Source organism: Gobio gobio (genome assembly GCF_949357685.1).
Source record: "Gobio gobio genome assembly, chromosome: 13".
NCBI classification, from domain to species: Eukaryota; Metazoa; Chordata; class Actinopteri; order Cypriniformes; family Gobionidae; genus Gobio; species Gobio gobio.
The window spans coordinates 42,761,103-42,783,486 of record NC_137106.1 but is presented as its reverse complement, the minus strand read 5'-3'; the positions used below and the strand labels follow the sequence as shown (position 1 = coordinate 42,783,486).

General features: G+C 36.3%; 1 protein-coding gene across 3 annotated transcripts in view; it reads right to left on the bottom strand.

Moving 5' to 3' along the window:
• The window catches only part of mthfd1b (methylenetetrahydrofolate dehydrogenase (NADP+ dependent) 1b), a 58,126-nt gene that overhangs the window by 10,593 nt on the left and 25,149 nt on the right, over positions 1-22,384 (bottom strand). For all 3 annotated transcript variants that reach the window (XM_079833901.1, XM_079833903.1, XM_079833902.1), the window contains exons 4-15: positions 21,085-21,138; positions 20,843-20,979; positions 20,605-20,705; positions 5,490-5,626; positions 4,173-4,284; positions 3,548-3,675; positions 3,322-3,419; positions 2,242-2,415; positions 1,983-2,119; positions 1,717-1,763; positions 1,519-1,626; positions 15-89 (exon numbers count right to left, since the gene is read on the bottom strand). In XM_079833901.1, the coding sequence (XP_079690027.1) occupies positions 15-89; positions 1,519-1,626; positions 1,717-1,763; positions 1,983-2,119; positions 2,242-2,415; positions 3,322-3,419; positions 3,548-3,675; positions 4,173-4,284; positions 5,490-5,626; positions 20,605-20,705; positions 20,843-20,979; positions 21,085-21,138 (1,308 nt within the window). The remainder of the gene's footprint in view (positions 1-14; positions 90-1,518; positions 1,627-1,716; positions 1,764-1,982; positions 2,120-2,241; positions 2,416-3,321; positions 3,420-3,547; positions 3,676-4,172; positions 4,285-5,489; positions 5,627-20,604; positions 20,706-20,842; positions 20,980-21,084; positions 21,139-22,384) is intronic.

The window sequence follows — 22,384 nt, the reverse complement described above, 5'->3', positions numbered from 1 at the left end:
CACAATATTCTTACTTCAAGTCGGTTGATCTGAACTGGGGAAAACTTCCTCTGACCTTCAGTCAAGGGTACCAAGCGATTAAAGAGAGCCTAGAGCAGAGATAGAATGATATTTAGCTGTTGATTTGGACTTTCACAGCACACTTAAATTGCACATCTTCTCAGTTAATTAATTTTAGCACTTTAGCGCTTTGTTCGCCACACAAGTACAACAGTTAAGGATGCAACCATGCTACCTATCTTGTAAAAAAAGCCATACAAGAGCACTGCTTAGAACATTGACTGTGATATGGAATCAAGGAGATAAAGAATTTTGTCTGATGATAGACCGAAAATGGAAATTAAACTTGCAGACTGGGCAAGATACTTTAGTGAGGAGAGAATTTAGTGGAATTATTAATTTGACAACTTTTGACTTTTCAAATCCATTTTTTTTTATTATTCATTTTTCTATGAACAATGCCTGGTTCCACTGTTATTATTGTATCCTGTTAATGTACAACAATAGTGAGGTGCAAATAGTATGCATCTGCCAAAATAAAGTATAAATAGCATCTAATTACCATTTACACAATACACATATTGCAAAGAACCACTACTTTTACAAGGTGTAAATAGAATATATCACTATTTTCACTCAGTGTCTAACTAGCATCTATTGCATTTTGCCTGCTGACCCATGAAAACAACAAAACAATTCTACCATTGGAGCAGTTAAAGCTTTTTCAATTAATTCTCCAAATATTTTTAAAACAAAAAGCAAATTTATTCGAGACGTAACCCTGCATAAATATTAAGTCTTGTTTCATAAACATAAGTGTACTTTGTCTTACTGCACTGGCGGAATTTTTTACTTGTTCTGCCAATGTAACAAGACAACATACATTCATAATAAAGACATTCTCTGAAAGCTAAATATCATATGTGGTGTTGTCTTTGAAGTAAATATCCTGTTTCACGATTCTACCATTGGAGCAGTTTAAGCTTTTTCAATTAATTCTCCAAATATTTTTAAAACAAAAAGCAAATTATTTATACGAGAAGTAACCCTGCAAAAATATTAAGTCTTGTTTCATAAACATAAGTGTACTTTGTCTTACTGCACTTGCGGAATTTTTAACTTGTTCTGCCAGTGTAATAAGACAACATACACTCATAATAAAGACATTCTCTGAAAGCTAAATATCATATATGGTGTTGTCTTTGAAGTAAAGACACAGATTTTTAGATATTATAACTGGAGAATTAGACAAAAAATATTTTGTGATGTTTATCCAATGCTTCTGTTTGCAAAAAAAAAAAAAAAACTATATTTAATTTATTTATTTGGAGCATTTCGGAGTAGTTTTATCATTAAATATTAATATACAATTAAGTCACAATTAATTTGATTAAATAATCAGCATGTAATTCATTAGATTAAAACATTTAAATCAACTGACAGCCCTCATCATTTTCAAACAACAATCTATCTGATCACACCAGTGATTTCAGTGACCAAATAAATTAAGGGAGATACCTTATCAGACTGGGTGGCTTCATGAAAGATACGAGCATCAATTGCAGCAGCTACCAGGTTATTGGCTGCTGTGATTGCATGAATGTCACCAGTCAGATGAAGATTGAACTAAGAAGAAAAGACCATGACTGAACACATGATTTCACCATCAATCTTTACCAACCAAGCACTTGACCAAAGAAAATAAAAAAATAATACCTCTTCCATGGGAATAACTTGAGAGTAGCCCCCACCAGCAGCACCACCTACAGATATGAGAATTACATTTTTCATAGATGCTCCCCGCTGACAAAAAAAATCATCACGACTGCACAGGAAAATCACTTGCTTTGCCATGTGGAACTATAAATCAACTGCTTGGTAAACAAAACTTGGCATATAATTATTTACACATTTTTGACCAAACTTCAACCTCAGTGGTAACCAATTGGCGTATGACTATATGTCTTATTAGCATAACTTACCTTTGATGCCAAACGTTGGGCCTTGTGATGGTTGGCGCACAGCTGCAAATGCATTAAGTTTGAGATGAGCCCCGAGTGCTTGAACCAACCCTATTGTAGTTGTGCTCTTTCCTTCACCCAGAGGAGTTGGAGTGATTCTACATTAAACAAAATGTTACTTTCTTGCACAAGTATCAAAATCTCCAACCCAATACATGTCTGTAAAATGTCAATTTGATTTTCATCTCTAAGTATAACACTTGACAGAGAAAAAAATTACCCAGTAACAACCACATATTTGCCATCAGGTTGAGCCTGCAGTCGATCAATTATTTTCAGTTGGACTTTGGCTTTGGTCCTGCCATAGAGCTCAACCTCATCCGAAAAAATACCAATTTCCTTAGCAAGACAATCAATGGGTTTCGGTACACAGGAACGAGAGATGGCAACATCACTGCATGACAAAAATAAACAAACTAGCCATTAAATTACAAGAACAAAAAGTCAAAATTAAAGGAACAATTTTAATTTCAACAACTGTTTACTGCAGGAAATTGTTCATAAATGAAACCCCCCCCAAAATAAATAAAATCACACCACCAAGAAAAGAAATGCATGAATAGTAGTCTAAACAAGTCTTCTAGAGCCATTCAACTGGTTTGTTTGAGGAACAGACTGAAAATATCAAGTCAAACACTTAAATTTGTTGTTAATTTACAGTCCATGGTCACTGTGAACTGCCATCAGATTTCTGCTTTCGATTGACAAGAAAGTGAGTAAATAAAATTGCAAAATGGTAATTTTTTCAACCATTCCTATAAAAGTCACTCTCTAATTAAAGGGTTAGTTCACCCAAAAATGAAAATGACCCCATCATTTACTCACCCTCAAGCCATCCTAGGTGTATATGACTTTCTTCTTTCAGTCAAACAGGAGTTATATTAAAAAAATATCCTGGCTCTTCCAAGCTTTATAATGGGAGTGAATAGAGCCAAATTGAGTTTTTGAAGCTCCAAAAAGTGCATCCGTCCATCATAAAAGTAATTCATACGGCTCCAGGGGGTTAATAAAGGCCTTCTGAAGCGAAGCCATGCGTTTTTGTGAGAAAAATGTTTCATATTGTTCCATATTTATAACTTTATAAATATTATAATATTAAAATATTATAAACTATAATCACTGGTTAACGGCCATACACAAGTCTAGTTCCGGCAGAAGAGTGACCACTGGCCAGATATTTTTTAATATAACACAGATTGTGTTTGGCTGAAAGAAGAAAGTCATAAACACCTTAACCCTATAATATACACTCTTATCACTCTTGTGTTTTGCATAGCTGAAAAGGAAAACTGCATCTCACCTTGGAACTGGTATTTGCAGATTGAGTTTGGTGTAATTTATATTCCACTTCCCAGGTTCTTGTGATTGAAGGAAATGCTTGGCACTCAGAACTGTGTTCTGTGACATTAAAAGCAAGCAATGAATTTTCTAAGAACCATAATAAAGACAGGCTACTTCACTGTGTCGCAATATTAAAAACCCAATCATAACAAATGTGATCTCCATGAGAAACAGGAATAATGTACCTGCATGAGCATGGCTACAGTCATTGGGCCAACTCCTCCAGGTACAGGTGTAATAAACGCAGCCTGATCTTTGGCTGAGTCATAGTGAACGTCTCCAACAACTCTCTTTCCACTTGCTCTGCTGCTGTCTGAGGTAAAATGTAAACAACTAATTGACTATGTATTTGAACCATGGATTTGACAAGTTCGCCTAAATTCACATTTCAGACAATCCTTTCAGTGCATGGACTTCTAATAATACTACAGAAGAAAAATCACAACAACTTTTTGCAATTACATCCATTTTTTCCTCACATTTCAAATAAGTTGTACAATATCTTACAACATACTGTCCATTTGTTACACGTTCATTTAAAACAAAAACAAAATATAATAAAAAACACTTGTCCTATGTTGCTCCAAAATTATTTTATTTTTGGTTTTGTGCATGCAAAATATGTATATACAATTGATCATCTAAAACTTGATTATTAATATTCCTGAAAAATATGACATCACTAATTAATTCATTGACACCATTTAAACAACTACGGGAAATGCAGAAAATATCCAAACAAACAAATAATAACTTCGTAAATGAATCCGAAAACATAGTAGATAAAAAAAATCTGTTACACATACACACCTGTGATGGTGTTAATACCACAGTCAATGACCACAGCACCATTCTTCAGCCATTCTCCACGAACCATCTCAGGTTTACCAATTCCAGTCACCAGGATGTCTGCCTTTCCCACCTACAACACAAACCAAGGAGTGCGCAAATGAGAATTATCACTATTCAAGCAGTTTGGAAATGCAGAGAAAATTTACAACAGTAAATTAGTGCTTTTATAGAAATTGTATATATTGAAAATACAAATAAAATGGTCTCTTCATTTTAAATGAACAGCAACATATTTTTTTCATGTCTGGCAACTTCAAAAATATATTTTATTGGGGTCTATAAAAGTTAAATAAACATTTAATGATCTAAAAGCATTTCACAGTTTTACTGTAAATATATCAGTTACACAAATTATAAACTTGATCAATGCATTTATAATTTCAACTCAAAGAGATGGAAACTGATAGAAAGAAATTTGTCTTAAAACATTCCTTATCCTGTGGCCCCCTGTAGTAGAGGGAGTTGAAATAGCTGTTCAAACAAATTGAATTTTAGAATTTTAACCAAAGAGCATTGCATTCAACAGATATAGGTCAACTCGTAAAAATGGTCATTGCCTGACCAGTTAATTAACTTTCATCTTTGCAATGCTTCAATTGAATCTCAATTATTTTGATAAGTTTTTTGCCAGCACGGTCCCTAGCTGCTCGGTGCCTACTTTGGTGAAGATCGAACGAACGGCCAAGGAGGAGTTAGAAAAAGTAGTTTAAGAAAATTCATAATGGTTATACAGAAATGAAATCGGAGATATACATTTTGTAGGACTTGAATCAAGGAATCAGGGGATTTATAATCCAAAATGCAAATTGATTCTTATAGCTGCGTAGTGTCGGACAAATGCGTATCTGTGCACCTGAGTAATTGGGATTGGGACCATCCTGCTAAGCAGAAGAAACTGAAAGAAACAAAAATAAGGTTTCTACAGCTTTATGGTTAAACCCCTAATTTTCCTGGGGAGACAATATGGTTCCCAGCATTTTTCAGCTTCTTTTTGATTAATCTGTTGCCATACTCATAACCAGACTAATGCAAGCCTCATAAAACTAAAGTTTTAAATGCTACTTAAGCCACTTGATACTTGATTTCAAGACTTCTTTCCATGTCTTATTTCATAGTTTTGATACTTTAGTATTCTAATATGTGAACAGTGTGTGTGCGGATTTTGATTAGATAATATAAATTTTCCCCCCTTCAAGTTTGTTTTTTTTTGCAAAAAAACAAACAAAATAAAATTATAAAATTAATATTTGTAAACAATGCTCCAGAGCTCTTTACCTCAGATGCCAAGTCTGCAGTCTTTGAATGACAAGTTGTTACAGTGGCATGATTCCAAAGGAGAAGGTCATGCATTGGTGCACCAACAATCTTACTGCGGCCAATTACCACAGCTCTTTTTCCTGCCACAGACACACCTAAAGGCAAGACATTGAGGAAATGCAAATAATGAATAAATCACCATTTAAAATATATTGAAACTTTTATTATGCAAGTTCATTTAAGGTAGATGAATGGTTAAACCAAACATTCTACTCACCTTCAGGTCAAACATTCTGTGGAACACAGAAGGAGATGTTTGATGAATTTTTATTTTTTTCCAGACAATGAAAGTCAAAGGGGTCTAAGAGTTTCTATCGTTGATCAACTTATATACACAAAGGCCAAATCATGACAAGTGGCAACAGGTTTTGATATTTTTGACAGGTTGCCACATTTGATTTGGACTTTGTATACATGAGTTGGATTGGAGTTGTATGGATTACTTTTACACTACCTTTGTCATTTTTGAACAGTTTGACCCCATTGAGTTTCATTATATGAACAAAAACAGCTGTAGTATACTTCAAGTATCTCTTTTGTGTTCTTCAGAAGAGAAGTTTGAAACGGCAGTAAATTATGAAAGAATTTCCATTGTTGAATGAACGATTCCTTGAATGTATTTTTGTATAGACAAAAATATGTGTGCAATATGTGTACCTATGCGTTTATGAGAATGCATTCATGTAGTTTCTATAAGTGTGTATCAACAGTCTCCTACGCAGTTTACATTGTAAATATAGTGTAAATCCTGTGTCATCAACACACGGATGTGTCGTGGTGCTCACGTGAACAGCGTCGGCTGCAGTACAACTCAAAAGCGTTGCATATTTACAATGGAAACTGCATAGGAGACTGACACATGCTAGAACGAATTTGTGAATTAAAGTCGTTATTTTCGTTTGTTTTTGTGCAAAAAAAAGTATTCTTGTTGCTTCATAAAATTAAGGTTGAACCACTGGAGTCATATGGACTTTAACAAATTTTTAACTACCTTTCTGGGCCTTGAAAGTGTTCATTAAATTGCTGTCTATGGAGGGGTCAGAGAGCTCTCGGCTTTCATAGAAAATATCTTAGTTTGTGTTCCGAAGATGAACGAAGGACACAGGTTTGGAACAACATGAGGTTGAGTAATTAATGACAGAATTTTCATTTTTGGGTGAACTATCCCTTTAAGGCGATGCCCGTCCCCACAAGGAAGGGAGGAAGAGCGAGGAGGATTTTCTTGTGGTGCCCCCTTCAGCACTTGGTGCCTTACACGCACCGCGTGGTGGGAGCTGTTTAAACCAACGGAATAGAATATTCTACATTAATTTCTTAAGTCCCTGCCTTCTAATTGAACAAATTGGTTACTATTTAAAGCAGTGAAAGTTATATCAATACCACATTCGTTAAAGGTTTTCTCTAGAGTCCATTGTTTAAGAACACCCAAGAACGTCGCAAAATGCAGTTGAAGGAACTTCTCTTGGACCAAGATCCTCATTCTTCAGAGATTCTACAACTGGTAGGTTTTTAAAAAATATCAAAGTATGTCGGTTATAGTAGACACAGGGTTTGAAATAACATTTTTCACTCAGCAGGTTGGTGGTAACCTTACTTATCATAATTGTTCATGATTCTCTTATAGAAAAAAAATTGTTTGCTCAGGCTGTCAATTCATTACGTTTCCTAAAAAAAGTTACCATACTGAATAGGTTGACCGGTAGTGGATTTTACAGATGATAACTAAATTGGCCAACTCTGGCCAATAAGATTAATCAACCGATAGTTTTGTAAATGAATCCTAAAAGAAAACAAACATAACACAAAAAACTAAATAAAAGAAAAGGTCTAAATATAAATGCAATAAAAAAATATTTTAAAATATGAAATGATTATTTTCAAAAGTACATTTTGGCCAAGTGCATTAATTGTGCGATTAATACATTTACCCCAGTAGCACGCGTGCAATACAGTTTATCATGCGAGATGGCTCGTTTGCGTGAGGTGAGAATATGTTTTGTGCTTGTGTGAGCGAGGTTATCTAGGGCTGCATGATTGACTGAAATTAAACCAAAATTGCAGAGGCTTAAATTTTTAAATAAATATATGTGCAGTTGAAGCACAGCACTGTTCAGAGCAGATCGATAGGTTCACAGTACATGCTGCGCTATCTCTGCAAGCGCTGTGAGTCATTGGCAGTTCAGTTGGAAACTGTCATGCGGAGCTCGGTGCGCCCTGAGGTACTGGAACCGACACTACCTGGAGGTGGTGGTCTGAGTTCGGTGGCACTCGAACTGTGCCGCGATTCGCGTGAATGTGAAAGCAACGGACTCATAGGCCTATCTGAAATAAGTAGCTAGGGCTGCCCCAGCAAAAGTTTTTTTCTCGAGTAGCTCATTTAAGCCGTTGTTGTCATTGTCTGCTATATTCGCTTATTATTTATTAAATCCAGGCAATTGGTTGATAAACTTTGATTAAAATTAAGATACAATTTATACAAACAAAATTCACTTTTAAAAAAGGCTTTCAACAAAACGAAATTTAATGAAGTGGTCAAAATCATTTCTGACCCCCATGTCTTCTGACATTCGCATCTTAGCTTATGTGTCCTGTTCACTTTTCATAATCAACATAGGCTAAAAATAATATTATAATATTTAAACATATAAAACTGTGTTTTAATGGCTACAACAAGTATACTAGGGTACAGAGAAATTTAATGTCGGAAGGGGATTTGAGCGCGCGTCGTTTTACCGGTGAGCAGTTCATGAGTGGAGCTCTGCTTCGCTCACATGCTCTGGTAAGCAGGTTTTTGTTGCGTTCATTTTTATTTCCTGTCGCTGTGCAGGCTCTTTTATTGTATATTGTAAACAGCTCAATAACCCATTTATTTAAATGTTAAAATGTAGGCCATAGTCCATTGCATTGATTGCAAGAAGGATCAACAATGTCAAAAATGTTATGTGCAGTCAAATGTCCTGGTGTGTATGCTGATTAAACGTGTTCTTACGATATGTTTGTTGTGCTTCATGTTTTTTATAGACTCAATATTGTTTCTTTTTCAAATCGGATGTGCTTCACATCACAGAATGAGGCAGAAATATTATTTTATTATATTCTGTATCTGTAAAGTGTTTCACGGTGTAGAGAAGTGTACAGTATACTTTTTTTCCTCTCATTGGATGCATTAGGGTTCCTGACAAAAAAAATACATTAGTCACGTTTTTTTTAAATCATAATTTAATATTTTATAATAAAACCTTAGACCTTTCTAATTATCTGTTTTCTGTAAAATATAATAATATTAATTGTTATTATATTTAATCTTAAATACACTGTTTTGTATTTTATAGCATTTTTTTTTTTGTTGCATTTTTCAGACATGGTAACAGGCATTTTATACATGTGCTACAATTGTTTGGCCTGTGCTACAAAACGTTCAACCTCTGTAGCACCGGTGCTATTTGCAAAAAAAGTTAACGTACAGCCCTGCATTTATGTATATGATATTTAGTGAAAAATGTTTAGACTTCAGTTGTCTCGCCAAGTCAGAAAACGGAATGAATCTAGCCTTTTGGAAGATTCAGCTCGAAGGCCGGTAAGCGCCCTCAGGAGGAAGGACACCGAATCACATCTTTGCAGGTAATGGGGACAGATACAGATAGGCTTCTGTGCATTTGTGAATCAAGGCCACGGAACGACATTCTCAAAAGATTCCACAGGTACAAAAGCACATATTCTGGGGCATTCTATAGTAGAACAACACCAATGATCACTCATGATTTACTGTGCATTAAATCAGGGGTTTTCAAACTTTATGATGCCAAGGACCCCCAAATATGATGAACCTTTTATGAGGGACCCCCTTCCTAAAATCCATCTATATATTTTTATATATGAAAAAAAAAAAAAACATTTTAAACTGTTAGATAAATAGTAAGTGTGACATTATAAATACAACATTTCCAAACTTAAATTGGCTATACTTAATGATAGATGTATAAACCCGAAGAAGAACATTTTCTATTAAAAATGATTTGTATAAGCAACTTTCACAATAAATGTATGTAAGCAGCAAATTAACTGTGTTAAGAATACTGCTTTACAACCCCAGTGAGCGAGTTAAAGGACTATGAGAAAAACTCACTAGAAAGATACAAAGCAAACTTATACAATTCTGGAAAGTATGTGTACGGCAATGAAAGTTCAGTAGACTTTAAACATTTAAGCTTTGTCTTTTTACTCTCTGAAATTTTCTGGGGACCCCATAGAACCTTCTGGAGGACCCCTGGGGGTCCCCGGACCTCAGTTTGAAAACCCCTGCATTAAATTACAGGTACAGATAAAGCATTTGTGGATTGTGAGCAAAGACTCAAAGGACAATAATGCATGATTGCTGTTTGTGTGGATCTCTCGCATGCATTCGTGGATTGCTCTGTGTGTGTGGATCGCTCTCGTGCATTGCGGATGGTTTGTGTGTGTGGATCTCTCTCGTGCATTGTGGATTGCTTTGTGTGTGTGGATCTCTTGCATGCATTTCTGGATTGCTTTGTGTGTGTGGATCTCTCTCATTCATTGTGGATTGCTTTGTCTGTAGATCTCTCGCGTGCATTCGTGGATTGGTGTGCGTGCGGATCTCTCGTGTGCATTTGTGAAAGGTTTTGATACTGTTTTCACTCCATACGCAACCCAGCACGGGAGGTTATCGCGGAGCCCCTCTGCAGTGCGTGCCCATCTGGTCACAGACTGTCGTCAGCCAATCAATTGCCATGTAACATGTGTTTCAGACACTGGTCACGCTGATGGCATTCCCATAGCGTCAAGCCAGAAGCATTGTCTTGTTCCCCTTCTCAGGGAACCAGGGTTACATTCGTAACCCGACACATTTTGTTTAATAAACGTTAAACATTATGTCCTGTTATGTTTGGTATTGCTAATAATTCATTACCACTGTGTTCTTATTGAATTTATATTTGAAGTTGATTTTGTGAAGAGAACTGTAGAAGAAAATTGAACTGAACCCAAATTTTAGGTTAATGGTGAAGGTAGACATTTCTTATGGGGATTTTAAGAATCATAAATGCATGCTGATGTCACAGCAGTGTGTTTTGATTTTTTTTTTTTAAATGCATAAAAGTCCTGTTTATCTTGAAGATAAACAGGTCTCATTATTTACGTTCTAGAATAGAACAGATCTAGAATAACGGCCGCTTCTGCTCCCGGGCATAGTGAAAATGATCATTTATCATATAAAGCCAGACAGCGACATTCAAAAGTGTGGGAGTACTTTAAACAGAAGCCGAATAAAACTGCTTTGTTCGCTCTGTAACGGCGGTTTCACATTGCACGCGGTGGCAGAGCAGAAGCTGTGCATGTGGAGAGCAGGAGCCGCGCGCGCCCGTTGGGCTTTCACACTGCCAGTGTTTGTCTCGCGCAGCTGAACCGTGGCGGGTGTTGGAAATACAGATGAATATTGTCCATTAGGTCACATTTTCCGGTGTTCTTCTCCGACCCGAATACGTCTCGTGCTTTTATTTATTATGGGCAGCATATATCTGCAGCAAATGTGACCGGGTTCCTCTCTGTCCCAAACACATATGCATACCGTATTTCCTCAAATAAAAGCCGGGGCCTTTATTAGGGCTGCTCGATTATGGAAAAAATCAAAATCACGATTATTTTGGTCAATATTGAAATCACGATTATTTCACATGACTTTGGGAATGTGTTGCATTTATTAAAAAGACACCTTTCAACAATTCAATTGAAATTGTAACATTTGTTGTACTTTTTGAACTATTAAAATAAATAATATAACATTAAAATCAAAGTATAAAAGTATTCAAGTAAAAATGATAACCACAAATAAATAAGATCAACAATATGGTTCGGCTAGATATGCTTTTCAGGTTTTTCAGGTACGTCTAACATTAGTTTTCAGGTACAGAAATGTATCAAATGTAAAATAACATTGCATATTTGAGTGCATAAATTAAAGATTAATCCTATTAAACTTACAAAGGCTATTCAATCAAGAGTAGTGAGTGATGTCCTTGTCTTTTGTTGTTTGACATTAAACAGACAGCAGTAAAGGCTACTGCCCCTTTAAGACCTAGAGCTCAGATATGCGTCGTCTTTCTCGACTGTATAAAGTTTATTTAAGGCATATACAGACTATGTCTGCAAGAATACTCATCAAGATGGACGTTGACATACGTTTTGTGTGAGTTGTCCGTTCAAGAGCAAGACTTCAAAGAGAACTCAATATTTGCGCGCTGTGAGACGTGTGCGCGCTCTCGGATGAGCGCACAGAGACACATTTTCTCACAGCGCGCGCTACTTCTCATTCGCGTCTTCTGGCACTAAACCCGGGTGATGACGGTGAAAATGACTGGACATATTCACACACACGACAGCACTCGCATGCATTGAACAAAGTTTACAAAGAGAAAAAATATGAAGGAAAAAAAGGACGTTTACACGGCACCCCTGCTCTTGTCAGTTTTTGTTTCTTTATTAGATTGTCATAGGTCACTGAGTTTAATTTTCAAGTGGTTAAACAAATTCGTGGTGTTCCCTTGCGTTGCAGCCACTATGTAGCAAATCTTGCACGTAGCATGTTTCTGCTCGTCGTCTGATTCCTCGAAGCCAAACTGTTCCCAGACAACGGAGTTGGTTTTGCCTTTTTTGCTCACCAAACACTGCTGTAACTGCCCTCCTTCTGCCATCTTTACTCGCGCCGAGTTTTTAAATTCCAGCGGATGATATGCACACGAGTAACGAGACCTGAGAGTTTGTGACTTCGGGAGTGGCAGATGTGCGCGTGCGCGTTTCATTCAGAACGCAAGACAAAATGAGAGTGTTCTTGCGAAACTGAACCTGGCAAAATAATCGTTTTTTCTCGATTGTACTATTTTGGTGATCGTTGGGAGCCAAAATCGAAATCGAAATTCAATTAATTGCACAGCCCTAGCCTTTATTTACCTGAACTGCAGAAGGTCACTGGCTTTTATTTGAAGCAGGCTTTTATTAGGGGCAGGCCTGTATTTCGAATTCCATCTATTTGAAAAATAATTGTTTCAAATAAACCGTTTTAAATGAAAAGTGATAGCGTTCCAGAGGACAGATATCATCTGGGGCGCGGGAAGTGGGGGTGCTGCAAAGGATTGCAAATGCGATGCAATTTTTTTCTTAATTTTTAGAATTTAATAATTTATTTGTAATAAACATTTTAAGTGGCCCATTCAAAAGTATTATTTATAAGTTGAATTATGTTTTTAAAACATACATGAGGTCATATTGTGACTGTTGCAGTGTGTGTGTAGAAAGAGCGGTAATATTTCCTACAATGCCTTTCTGGAGATTCTGTTCATTTCAAAAGCTCCTTCCGCTCAGCACCGCCGCTCAACCCAGAACTCCCTTTGTGACATGCTGGATCAAATATAGGTATATCAGAAATAAATAGTAGCCTAAGGGCTGCCCCTGACTAAAGTTTTTTTTGCCTATTTTATCTAGTAGTTAATTTAAGCCGTTGTTCATGCGGCGCCGCCGACTCCATGTCATTGTCTGTTATAGGCTATTTGCTTATTTATTAAACCCGGGCAATTTTATTGATAAAACATTGATTAAAATTAAGATACAATTTATACAAAACGAAATTAACTTAAAAGAAAGGCTTTCAACAAAACAAAACTTATTGAAGTGTTATTAAACTTATTGAAGACCCCCGTCTTCTGACATTATGCATCGTATGTGTCCTGTTCACTTTTCAACGTAAATGAAATAAAAAAATAACATTATAATATTTAAACTGAAACTAATTACGTGTTTTAATGGCTACAAGTATAGTAGGCTACAGTACTGAGAAATGTCTTGTCAGAGCAGGATTTGAGCGCACGTCATTTTACCGGTGAGCAGTTCATGAGTGAAGATCCGCTTTGCTTTGCTCGCATGCTCTGGAAGGGTAGGCAGGTTTTTTGCGTTAATTTTTTATTTCCTGTCGCTGTGCAAGCTTGTTTATTGTATATGACTGTGTCAACCTTTTATTTAAAGGTTTAATGTAGGCCACAGTCCATTGCATTATGATTGCAAGAAGAATCAACATTGTGAAAAATGTGATTTGCAGTCAAATGTCCCGGTGTGTGCTGTTTAAATGAGTGTTCTCTCCGATAGCCTATATTTGTTATTCTTTCGTGTTTTATAGACTCGATATAAACACTATAATTTCGTTATTTTACTAACCCAAATAATGCATCCGTGCTTTCTATATTCCATGTGAGGGAAAAAAGCTTCCTTCCACTTAAGAAGAGTTGTGTTCCTTTAAGCACTTTTTATTTTAATATTTATCTCTTTACATAAATATTTTATACTTTAAAAAAAAAACTATAATTTAGTTATTTTTCTAACCCAACTTATTACTCATTGCGCGCGCTTTTCTCAATTCGTTATGGAGCTATTCAATTTTAATTTTGTATAGGCCTATTGTTTTTTAAACGTTCGTTCGTGTAGTTCAAATGACCACTTTACAATTTTTCAATAACATTTTATTTCAATAAAAACTATTTATTTTGAAGCCTATGCTGTTTTATAGTACAAAATAAAATATTTTAAGTTAAATGCAGAGTAAGACATGTAAAAAAGACAAGAGGCTAAGAGATTGTCAAGATCATGTGTGTAGCCTACCTGACACGGTATTTTCACAGACTAACACGTCACATCTCTCATAGACTACAGTATTTAAAATAGCATATGTGCATCAGTTATATTCTAAATTTAAATTACAGAGCAATCCCTGCAAAGTGTTTAGGTTAACTATAGAGGAGACCAGGATTAGTGTACGTCGCACTCGCAAGACTCAGTGGGGGGCGATGTCACGATGGTTTCGCTCCTTCGGCACAACCCTACTGTACATTACGGTGAACTTGAATGCACATTAAATGAAGGGCATTTAGGAGATTATCCACACTAATTTTTCCCCGGCCTTAATTTGTTCTTTCTGGCCACGCCCCCGGCCACTATCAGAGGCCCGGCGTTTAATTGACTACAGGCTTTTATTTGAGGAAATACGGTATATAACATGCTGTATAGGTAGTTTACCTGATTAAAGTAACATTCAAGTTAAGATATGCCTCTAGTTTTAATCATTTAAACGTGTCTTTGAAGTTTGGGCAAAAACTTCTGGCAGCTTTAGTCGTTGTTTATGCATATGTATATCTTCAAAACAGATGTCTAGTTATACATTAACACTATGCTGAAAGCTCCTGTATGTGAACCTTTTGCAGATAAATCAAGTGCATTTTCGTTTAGTTACTATTGACACAAATCAATAAGTAAATCATACTCAACTACATTTCCTAATTAGGCCTACTCTGTATACATTTTATGATGAATAGTATCATTAGTTATACATAATGTTTAAAATGCTTCTTGTGTTCATATATTTCATTATAAAATGGCATACTAAGTACACTACCCTTCCTGAAATACAATTAATATTGTCATCTTTCATTGATTTCATGTTAAAATAATATACAAATTCACTAACCTCTTTGAAATACAATAATCTGTAAAAAAGAATCATCAGATTAATCTGGAAAATAATCGTTAGATTAGTCGACTAATAATAAAAAAAATTCGTTAGTTGCAGCTCTATTAAGTATCTTTGCATCTGCCTGAAAACTAATTCTAATGCTGCGTTCACACCAAATGCGAATAGAGCGTCAAAATCGTGTCTACCGCGTCTAGTTTCACGCGCAAACATTTTGAATGCATTCGCGCGTCAGCGGCGAATTGGACGCGCGTAGAAATCGATCGCTGGAAGCGAAATTGACGCACATTCAAGGCACTCCAGGAGAAATGTCATAAAACACCTCTGCATCTTTTCATTTTCATTAAAAATATATTTTAAACATTAATAGCCACACAAATGTGGTCCAGTCAACTTATCTTCACTATGTATATTTAAATCATACCTGTCAAGTTTTGGATCACCAAAGTGCAATAATGATTCTGCATTCAGTTAGTGTAAGTGGCAATCGGTAGTGGATAATATAAAACAAACTGACAAGGTTATGCTGTTGAGAAAACAAATGAGCGCCACTCATACAAAGAAACTCAGTTAACATACACGGTTAAAATGGTGAAGTTATTATATTTATAACATATGATACAGTTAAGCAACATCACACTAACAAGAGTGTTGTTTTCCTGAATACCATCACTACTGGAAATTACACTGATTTCAAATGCCAGTTCCATAAACAATTAATTAACATTAAGTCACTTACATTTTATAATTAAATCCGCTGTCCCATTGATCACGGTATTGACAATAGGGTTTTTTGTTGTTGTTGGCAGGAGTGCCTTAATCCGTCTCTATCGTTACGTCCATCATCCGTCTCTGTTTTGTTTTTTTTCCCGCGTTGTCACTCGTCATCTGACCTCACACACTAACCTCCCGACAACTGACACCTATACTGTAGGCTACTGCAGATGGGAGTTATCGCGAGGCTAGTTACAGAGCTCAGATTGGAAATGTTTTTGTTTTTTTACTCCGGTATTATTGTTTTTTAATAACGCAGGTTAAAATACGGGAGATTTACAGGAAAATACTAATACGGGAGGACGGCGGGAAAGAAGGGTAAAATACGGGACTTTCCCGGCCAAAACGGGATACTTGACAGGTATGATTTAAATATCCTTAAAAAATAAAGTTATGAAACTTCTCTTTGCCCTCAGGCAAAACGATTTGGCAGACAACAAAGTATAGATTCATGACACCAAAGATCGCCCGTTAGATCTTCACAAGATGCACCACTACAGAGACATCAGAGCCAGCGGCAAACGGCAGGACTAGCCGAGGAAAGACTGCTCTCGCCGGGGTTAGGAGCGGTGATTGCCTGGATCGCACACCTCCAAAAACACAAGATTATTTTTTTTAAATAGGCGCTCTCTTTATAAATAAACCACAGATTTGAGCTTTAAACAACCACATTCTCACCTGAAAAAGTCTTAAAACTACATTTTGTGACACAATAGTACTATATTTAATTTATGCAGGGTTTCTCATCACGTCACTTTACCACGTGACAGCAGCAAGCAGGCTCCTGATTGGTTAACGCGGCGCGAATTGACGCCAAAGTTTTTTGAACTCGGGCGTCAGACGCGAATTCGCTTCAAACGCATGAATGCACAAAAGCACCACTCGCGTGTAACGCGCGTATCGTACAAGGCGCTCAATTCGCGTGAACTGGACGCGCGAATGAAGCCTTGTTTATACTCGACGAGTCCGCAAGAACGGATTTGCGTCCTTCGCGTCGCGGGACCTCCAGACACGCGTCAACGCGCCTTTCCATTGACTTAACATTGAAATCACTCGCGCCAGACGCTCTATTCGCGTTTGGTGTGAACGCAGCATTAAGACTTGTTTATACTCGATGCGTCCGCAAGAGCGCGAGGGTGCGCGCGGCAAAAATGACGAACGCACGTTCTGCTGGATTTTTCCTTATGACGGCGTGACCGGTCTGAATTTCGCGCGGGGTTGCACATAATTCTTCTCATTGCCGCGAATTTCACGCTCACATCTTAAGCGCACACACATACAGGTATAAAGCCGCCTCTGACATACAAGTGCAAAAATTTGCTCCTTTTTCCAGCTTATTAATGGTCAAATACACTAAAAAAATATCTCAATGCCCATCTTGGTGAGTATTAACGTAAACACAGTCGTAAACAGTTCAGGAACAATGTGTAACTGGAACAGTGTTTGGGATCCATGCATGCGTCATGTCTTAAAGGGACAGCAGTTATTTGTTATTCAAACTACAAAAAGACAAATGATCACTTACTGCTCTTGACTGATTAACTTCTGTAGCTTTAATGATTAATCTGGATAATCTTCATTGTAAAACATTAAAGGGGTGGTAAACCACGATTTCACTATTCTAACTTTAGCTAGCGTGTAATGTTGCTGCTTGAGCATAAACAACATCTGCAAAGTTACAACGTTCAAAGTTTAAAGCAAAGGGAGATATTTGCTTTTAAAGAAATCAGTTTCTAAGAACTACAGCAAACGGCCAGCAGGCGACTACACACATTCCTCCAGGGTTGGTGACATCAACAGGCTCAATATTTACATAAACCCCTCCTCCGAGAATATTAAATAAGGGGGGGTGAGGCCATTTTGTATCGCGGCGCTGTTGTGGTATAGTAGGCTGGAGTGTTGTTGCCGCGATGCAGAGGAAACGCTGTTATTTTCATCCGGATTGCAGGTCTGGGGTACTTGCTCTGTTCAGCCTTCCTTGGGACGGGGGTGCATTGCAGAGCGTTTAACATACAGCATGTTATATGCACGTGTGTTTGAGTCAGCGGGGAATCAGGCGCGCGCAGGGCTCCCTGCAGAGGAGATCTAACATCTAAGCACATCTAACAGAGGAAAACATCCACCGTCTTCGCGATTTCAATGCCAGATTTGCACAACGTCAGCTGCGTGAAAAAAACACTGCCGGTGCTTGGATGCACGATGCGCGCGCTGCACATTTCACGGAGGACAACACAAACTTTCACAAACTTCGCGAGTTCAATACAGGATATGCACCACGGCTTGTCCTGAAAGCTGGATTTACAAACAGAAGCTGTTTACGGGCCACAACCTGTAAGTCTGATTTATTTTTCATCGATGTGTTTTCCTGTAATAGGTTGTACATTGTAGCAAGGAAGTAAACAGATGACAACACTGTTCTGCAAACCAGTCTGTTAAATGCTCATTCATACTTAACGTTATCCGACGAACACCTAACGTTACAAACACTAACGTTAAAATCTCAACAGCGAACCTGACATTAGTGTAAATGATTCTTTGATTAGAGCTTTTATGTATTGTTTATCTACAGGCATGCTAAACATGGTTCTGTGTGTGATTTGGCTAACTTACTAGTTAAAGCCAGTGCTTAGTGTTCGTTTTGGGTTAGTTCTTGCGACAGATATTTGGCTATAATCGTTCTAAAAATACAAAAGTTAAAGTGCCATTCAGTAGCAATTATAGATCCGCAGTCTTTACTCTTGAGGACTGAACAGGTTCTGCTCGATCATCTTCACTCAAATGTTCTGGGTCTGATTCGGGCTCAGATGGTTTTATTGACGCCGTTGTTTCTATGACCAAAGCACAGCCTCCGGTAAGGGGCGTGACGTTTCCGACAAACGTACACTAGGCGGTTAGCGAATCACGGCTTTCCTGTAGCTCAAACAGTAGAGCATGGCGCTAGCAACGCCAAGGTCATGGGTTCGATTCCCAGGGAGAGCAAGAACTGACAAAATGTAAAATGTGTACCTTGAATGCAATGTAAGTCGCTTTGGATAAAAGCGTCTGCCAAATGCATAAATGTAAATGTAAATGTACAACACACTAGGCCAGCTAACCAATCAGAGCCCACTGCGTATTTTTGAGGGACTGGCTTCATACAACCCGGAAAGCATCAGACCGTTTTACAAGGAGGGACAGAGCAGTGTAGAATAAAGGTCAAATATATGACAAATAAGGAAAAAAAATTTAAAACGAAGCATGAACACATGTTACAGTGCACCCCACAAACACAATCAAGCCTTCAAAAGAATGTGTTTTACCACCCCTTTAAATACAATGTTATTTTAAATTTGATTACTTCGTTTTTTTTAATTCAGTTCCTTACCTGAATACTCTTAGGCCTACCTGAAAAAATAAAGCAGTATTTCATTTGTATCATTATTCTATTGTATTTATTTGTGCCATTGTTTGTAATTTGTTTATTTGTTCTTATTTTATTACTGTTTACTCGTCTTTTTAAATTAAATTTGAAATCAAGCTTCCATGAGCTGTAAGCTATTGCAACAAAATTAATTATCAAATATTTGTGAGATAATTGTAATGGTAATTGATCAACGTTTATATATGAGTTTTTCCTCATATATAAACGTTGATCAATTACCATTACAAATATCTCACAAATATTTGATAACTAATTTATGATAAAGCTTAAAGACTTTATCATATAAACTGATCTCTTCAGAATAAATTGTTCATTGCCTAGCCCTAGACTTTCAATAGACGGACAAAAAAATTAATTATATAAAAAATATCTATTTGACAGTTTAAGCAGCGTTTTTTCCCCCTGTGGTATCGAATATGGTATCGAATATCGATACTTTTTTAGGTATAGTATCGAAGTTTGAAATTCCAGTATCGTGACTACACTAAGTCCCGCCACATTAAAGAGCGTCAAAACGGCATTTATCGTTTTAATTTTGTGATAAAATGGACTGAATACTTAATCTGTTCGTGTGGGAACTAGGATTGAAGTGTGTTCCGCGATCAAAACAAGCCTACTGTTAACTGTTAAAGATTGCATCCGGAAACCGTTCGGTACATGCGTGCACCGTACCGAAACGGTTCGGTACAAATACGTGTACCGTTACACCCCTATTACAGTAGTTATATTAATGTAACCAAATTTGTTATATAGTTACAGTTATATAATATACAATATTATATATTAATTATAAATCACTATTATAACAAGGTAAAGTTTAAATGTTAATTCAATTCAAATATATTTATTATTCATTTAATTTGTCATCTCACATATGGATCTGCATTCAATTAATTAGCATCAAAACAAACAACATAATCCTTATCTCAGTGAATAAAGAAATCTTATTAAATGAAGGGATTGAAAAATGATTGCACAACCACCAAATAGTAGGTTATGTAAATTGCCATTAAACAAAAGAAGAAGAGAAAATAGAATGGCACACTTTTTCTTAGCGTCTGTTTACATGGTGAATCATCGATTTGTTGATCTGTTGAGAATGTCTTCTATGTTCACGGTTAACATGCTCCAAGTTGTCTGAACTTACTCACGGACGCGATTTTGGAACCAGCATACCTCGAGTAAGCCAGGTTTGGGTTAATCAACCGAGAGTTCAAGGTATATATGGTGGTAGGTTAACCTTGCTTTCTGGTGTGTTTGAGCATGATCAGTTGTCACAACCCTATTACATTTATAATAGGCCTGACAGTTGTGTAGTGTGTTCCCTGCTTTAGTCTGGGTGTCCTTCTCACCTGTTTGTTTGATGAGCTCCATACATCCATTAGGAGTACATGGGATAAAACAGTCTCCAATATCACCACGTGCCAGTTTCCCTGCATTTATACTTGTCAAACTGAAGCAAGCAAACAAACCGGCATTAAATCAGTTTTCATTATTTCATCGAGCAAAATACAATTTGTTTAAATTCACATTAAATCAGAATTATAACTTAATGGCATTATGGTAAGGACTGAATTATATTTTCTGTACCCATCAACATCTTTCTCTGGAGCCACAGCGTTGATAATCCCTTCTGTATTAATAGTGTGGATGGAGTCGAGGGGCAGCTGGACTATAAGCCCATGAACCATGGAGTTCTCATTGACTTCAATTACACTGCGCATAACCTTCAAAAATAAACAGTTAATCATTAATGACAAAATCTGAAACAACAGTTAACAAAACAAAACAGATGTACAGAACGTTAATAACTACTATCAGATGATCCCTACCTCATTTTCAGTTGCAGTCCGTGGAAGTTTCATATGTACAGCATTGATCCCGATCTAAAAATCAAGACAGTAATAGTCAAGTCACCTTTATATCTATAGCGCTTTTCACAACACATATTGCTTCAAAGCAGCTTTACACAGTGATGATGGGAAATAAACTTATTTTAGCTTTTCGTCTAAAACAAAATTATTGATTGATTAATTTCTGTTGTAAAAACTGATTTCAAAATGTAAAAACCGTGTAAAAAATATATTGCACAAAATAAAAACAATAATGTAAATATTATTATTACTATTATAAGTGTGAATCAAAAAATTAAAAGCGCATTTAAAAAAACAACAAGCATGATTTCATCTCTAACTGTCTTAGTGTGTGTTTTGGTTATAATTTAGACTTTTTAAAATCTAATTTCAGCTTTTTATCTCATAATTAGGACTTTAAATCATAATTTAGATATTTACATCATAATTTTGACTTTTAATTCAAAAATTTTTATTTTTATCTCAGAATTGTTTTTATTCCTAATTTCAACATTTCATCTCACAATGACTTAGCATGTCATATTAACTTTTTACCTAATGATGAGGACTTTTAAAATCATATTTTCAACATTTCATCTTATAATTATGACTTAGCGTGTCGTATTTTCGATTTTTTATTTCACCATTATGACTTTTAAAATCATATTTTTGACTTTTTATCTAATATTGAGGACATTTAAAATCATATTTTCAACATTGTATCTCTTAATTATGACTTTATGATAATTGAAATGAGCTGATCAGTAATATAGTTGAATATTTAGTGTCCCCAACTGAGCAAGCCAAAAGCCAAAAGGCGACAGAGGCAGTGGTAAGGAACCAAAACTCCATTAGTATTGGTAATTATGTGGTCTTGAACTACATTTGTAAACACAATATAGACACAATATCAATATGGGATTCATTTTGTAGTAGACTGTTTCAATGATTTTAATGGGAATTTAATGACAACAAACATTTATCACTAGAAATTAAAAATATGACTATTCATATTAATTAAATTATAAACAATAATGACTTCCATAATATTTTTTTTTTCACAATACTATGGAAGTCATTGGGGCCCATCAACTGTTTTGGTACCCATATTCTTCAAAATATCATCTTCTGTGTTTCACACAGGTTTGGAACAACTTGAGGGTGAGTAGATGACAGTTCATTTTTGGGTGAGATATCCCTTTAATACCAGGCGTAAACAGGTTGCAGATGTCTTAATTGTACAAAGAATTTCTTATTTACATTGTGTGTTCACTTTGTT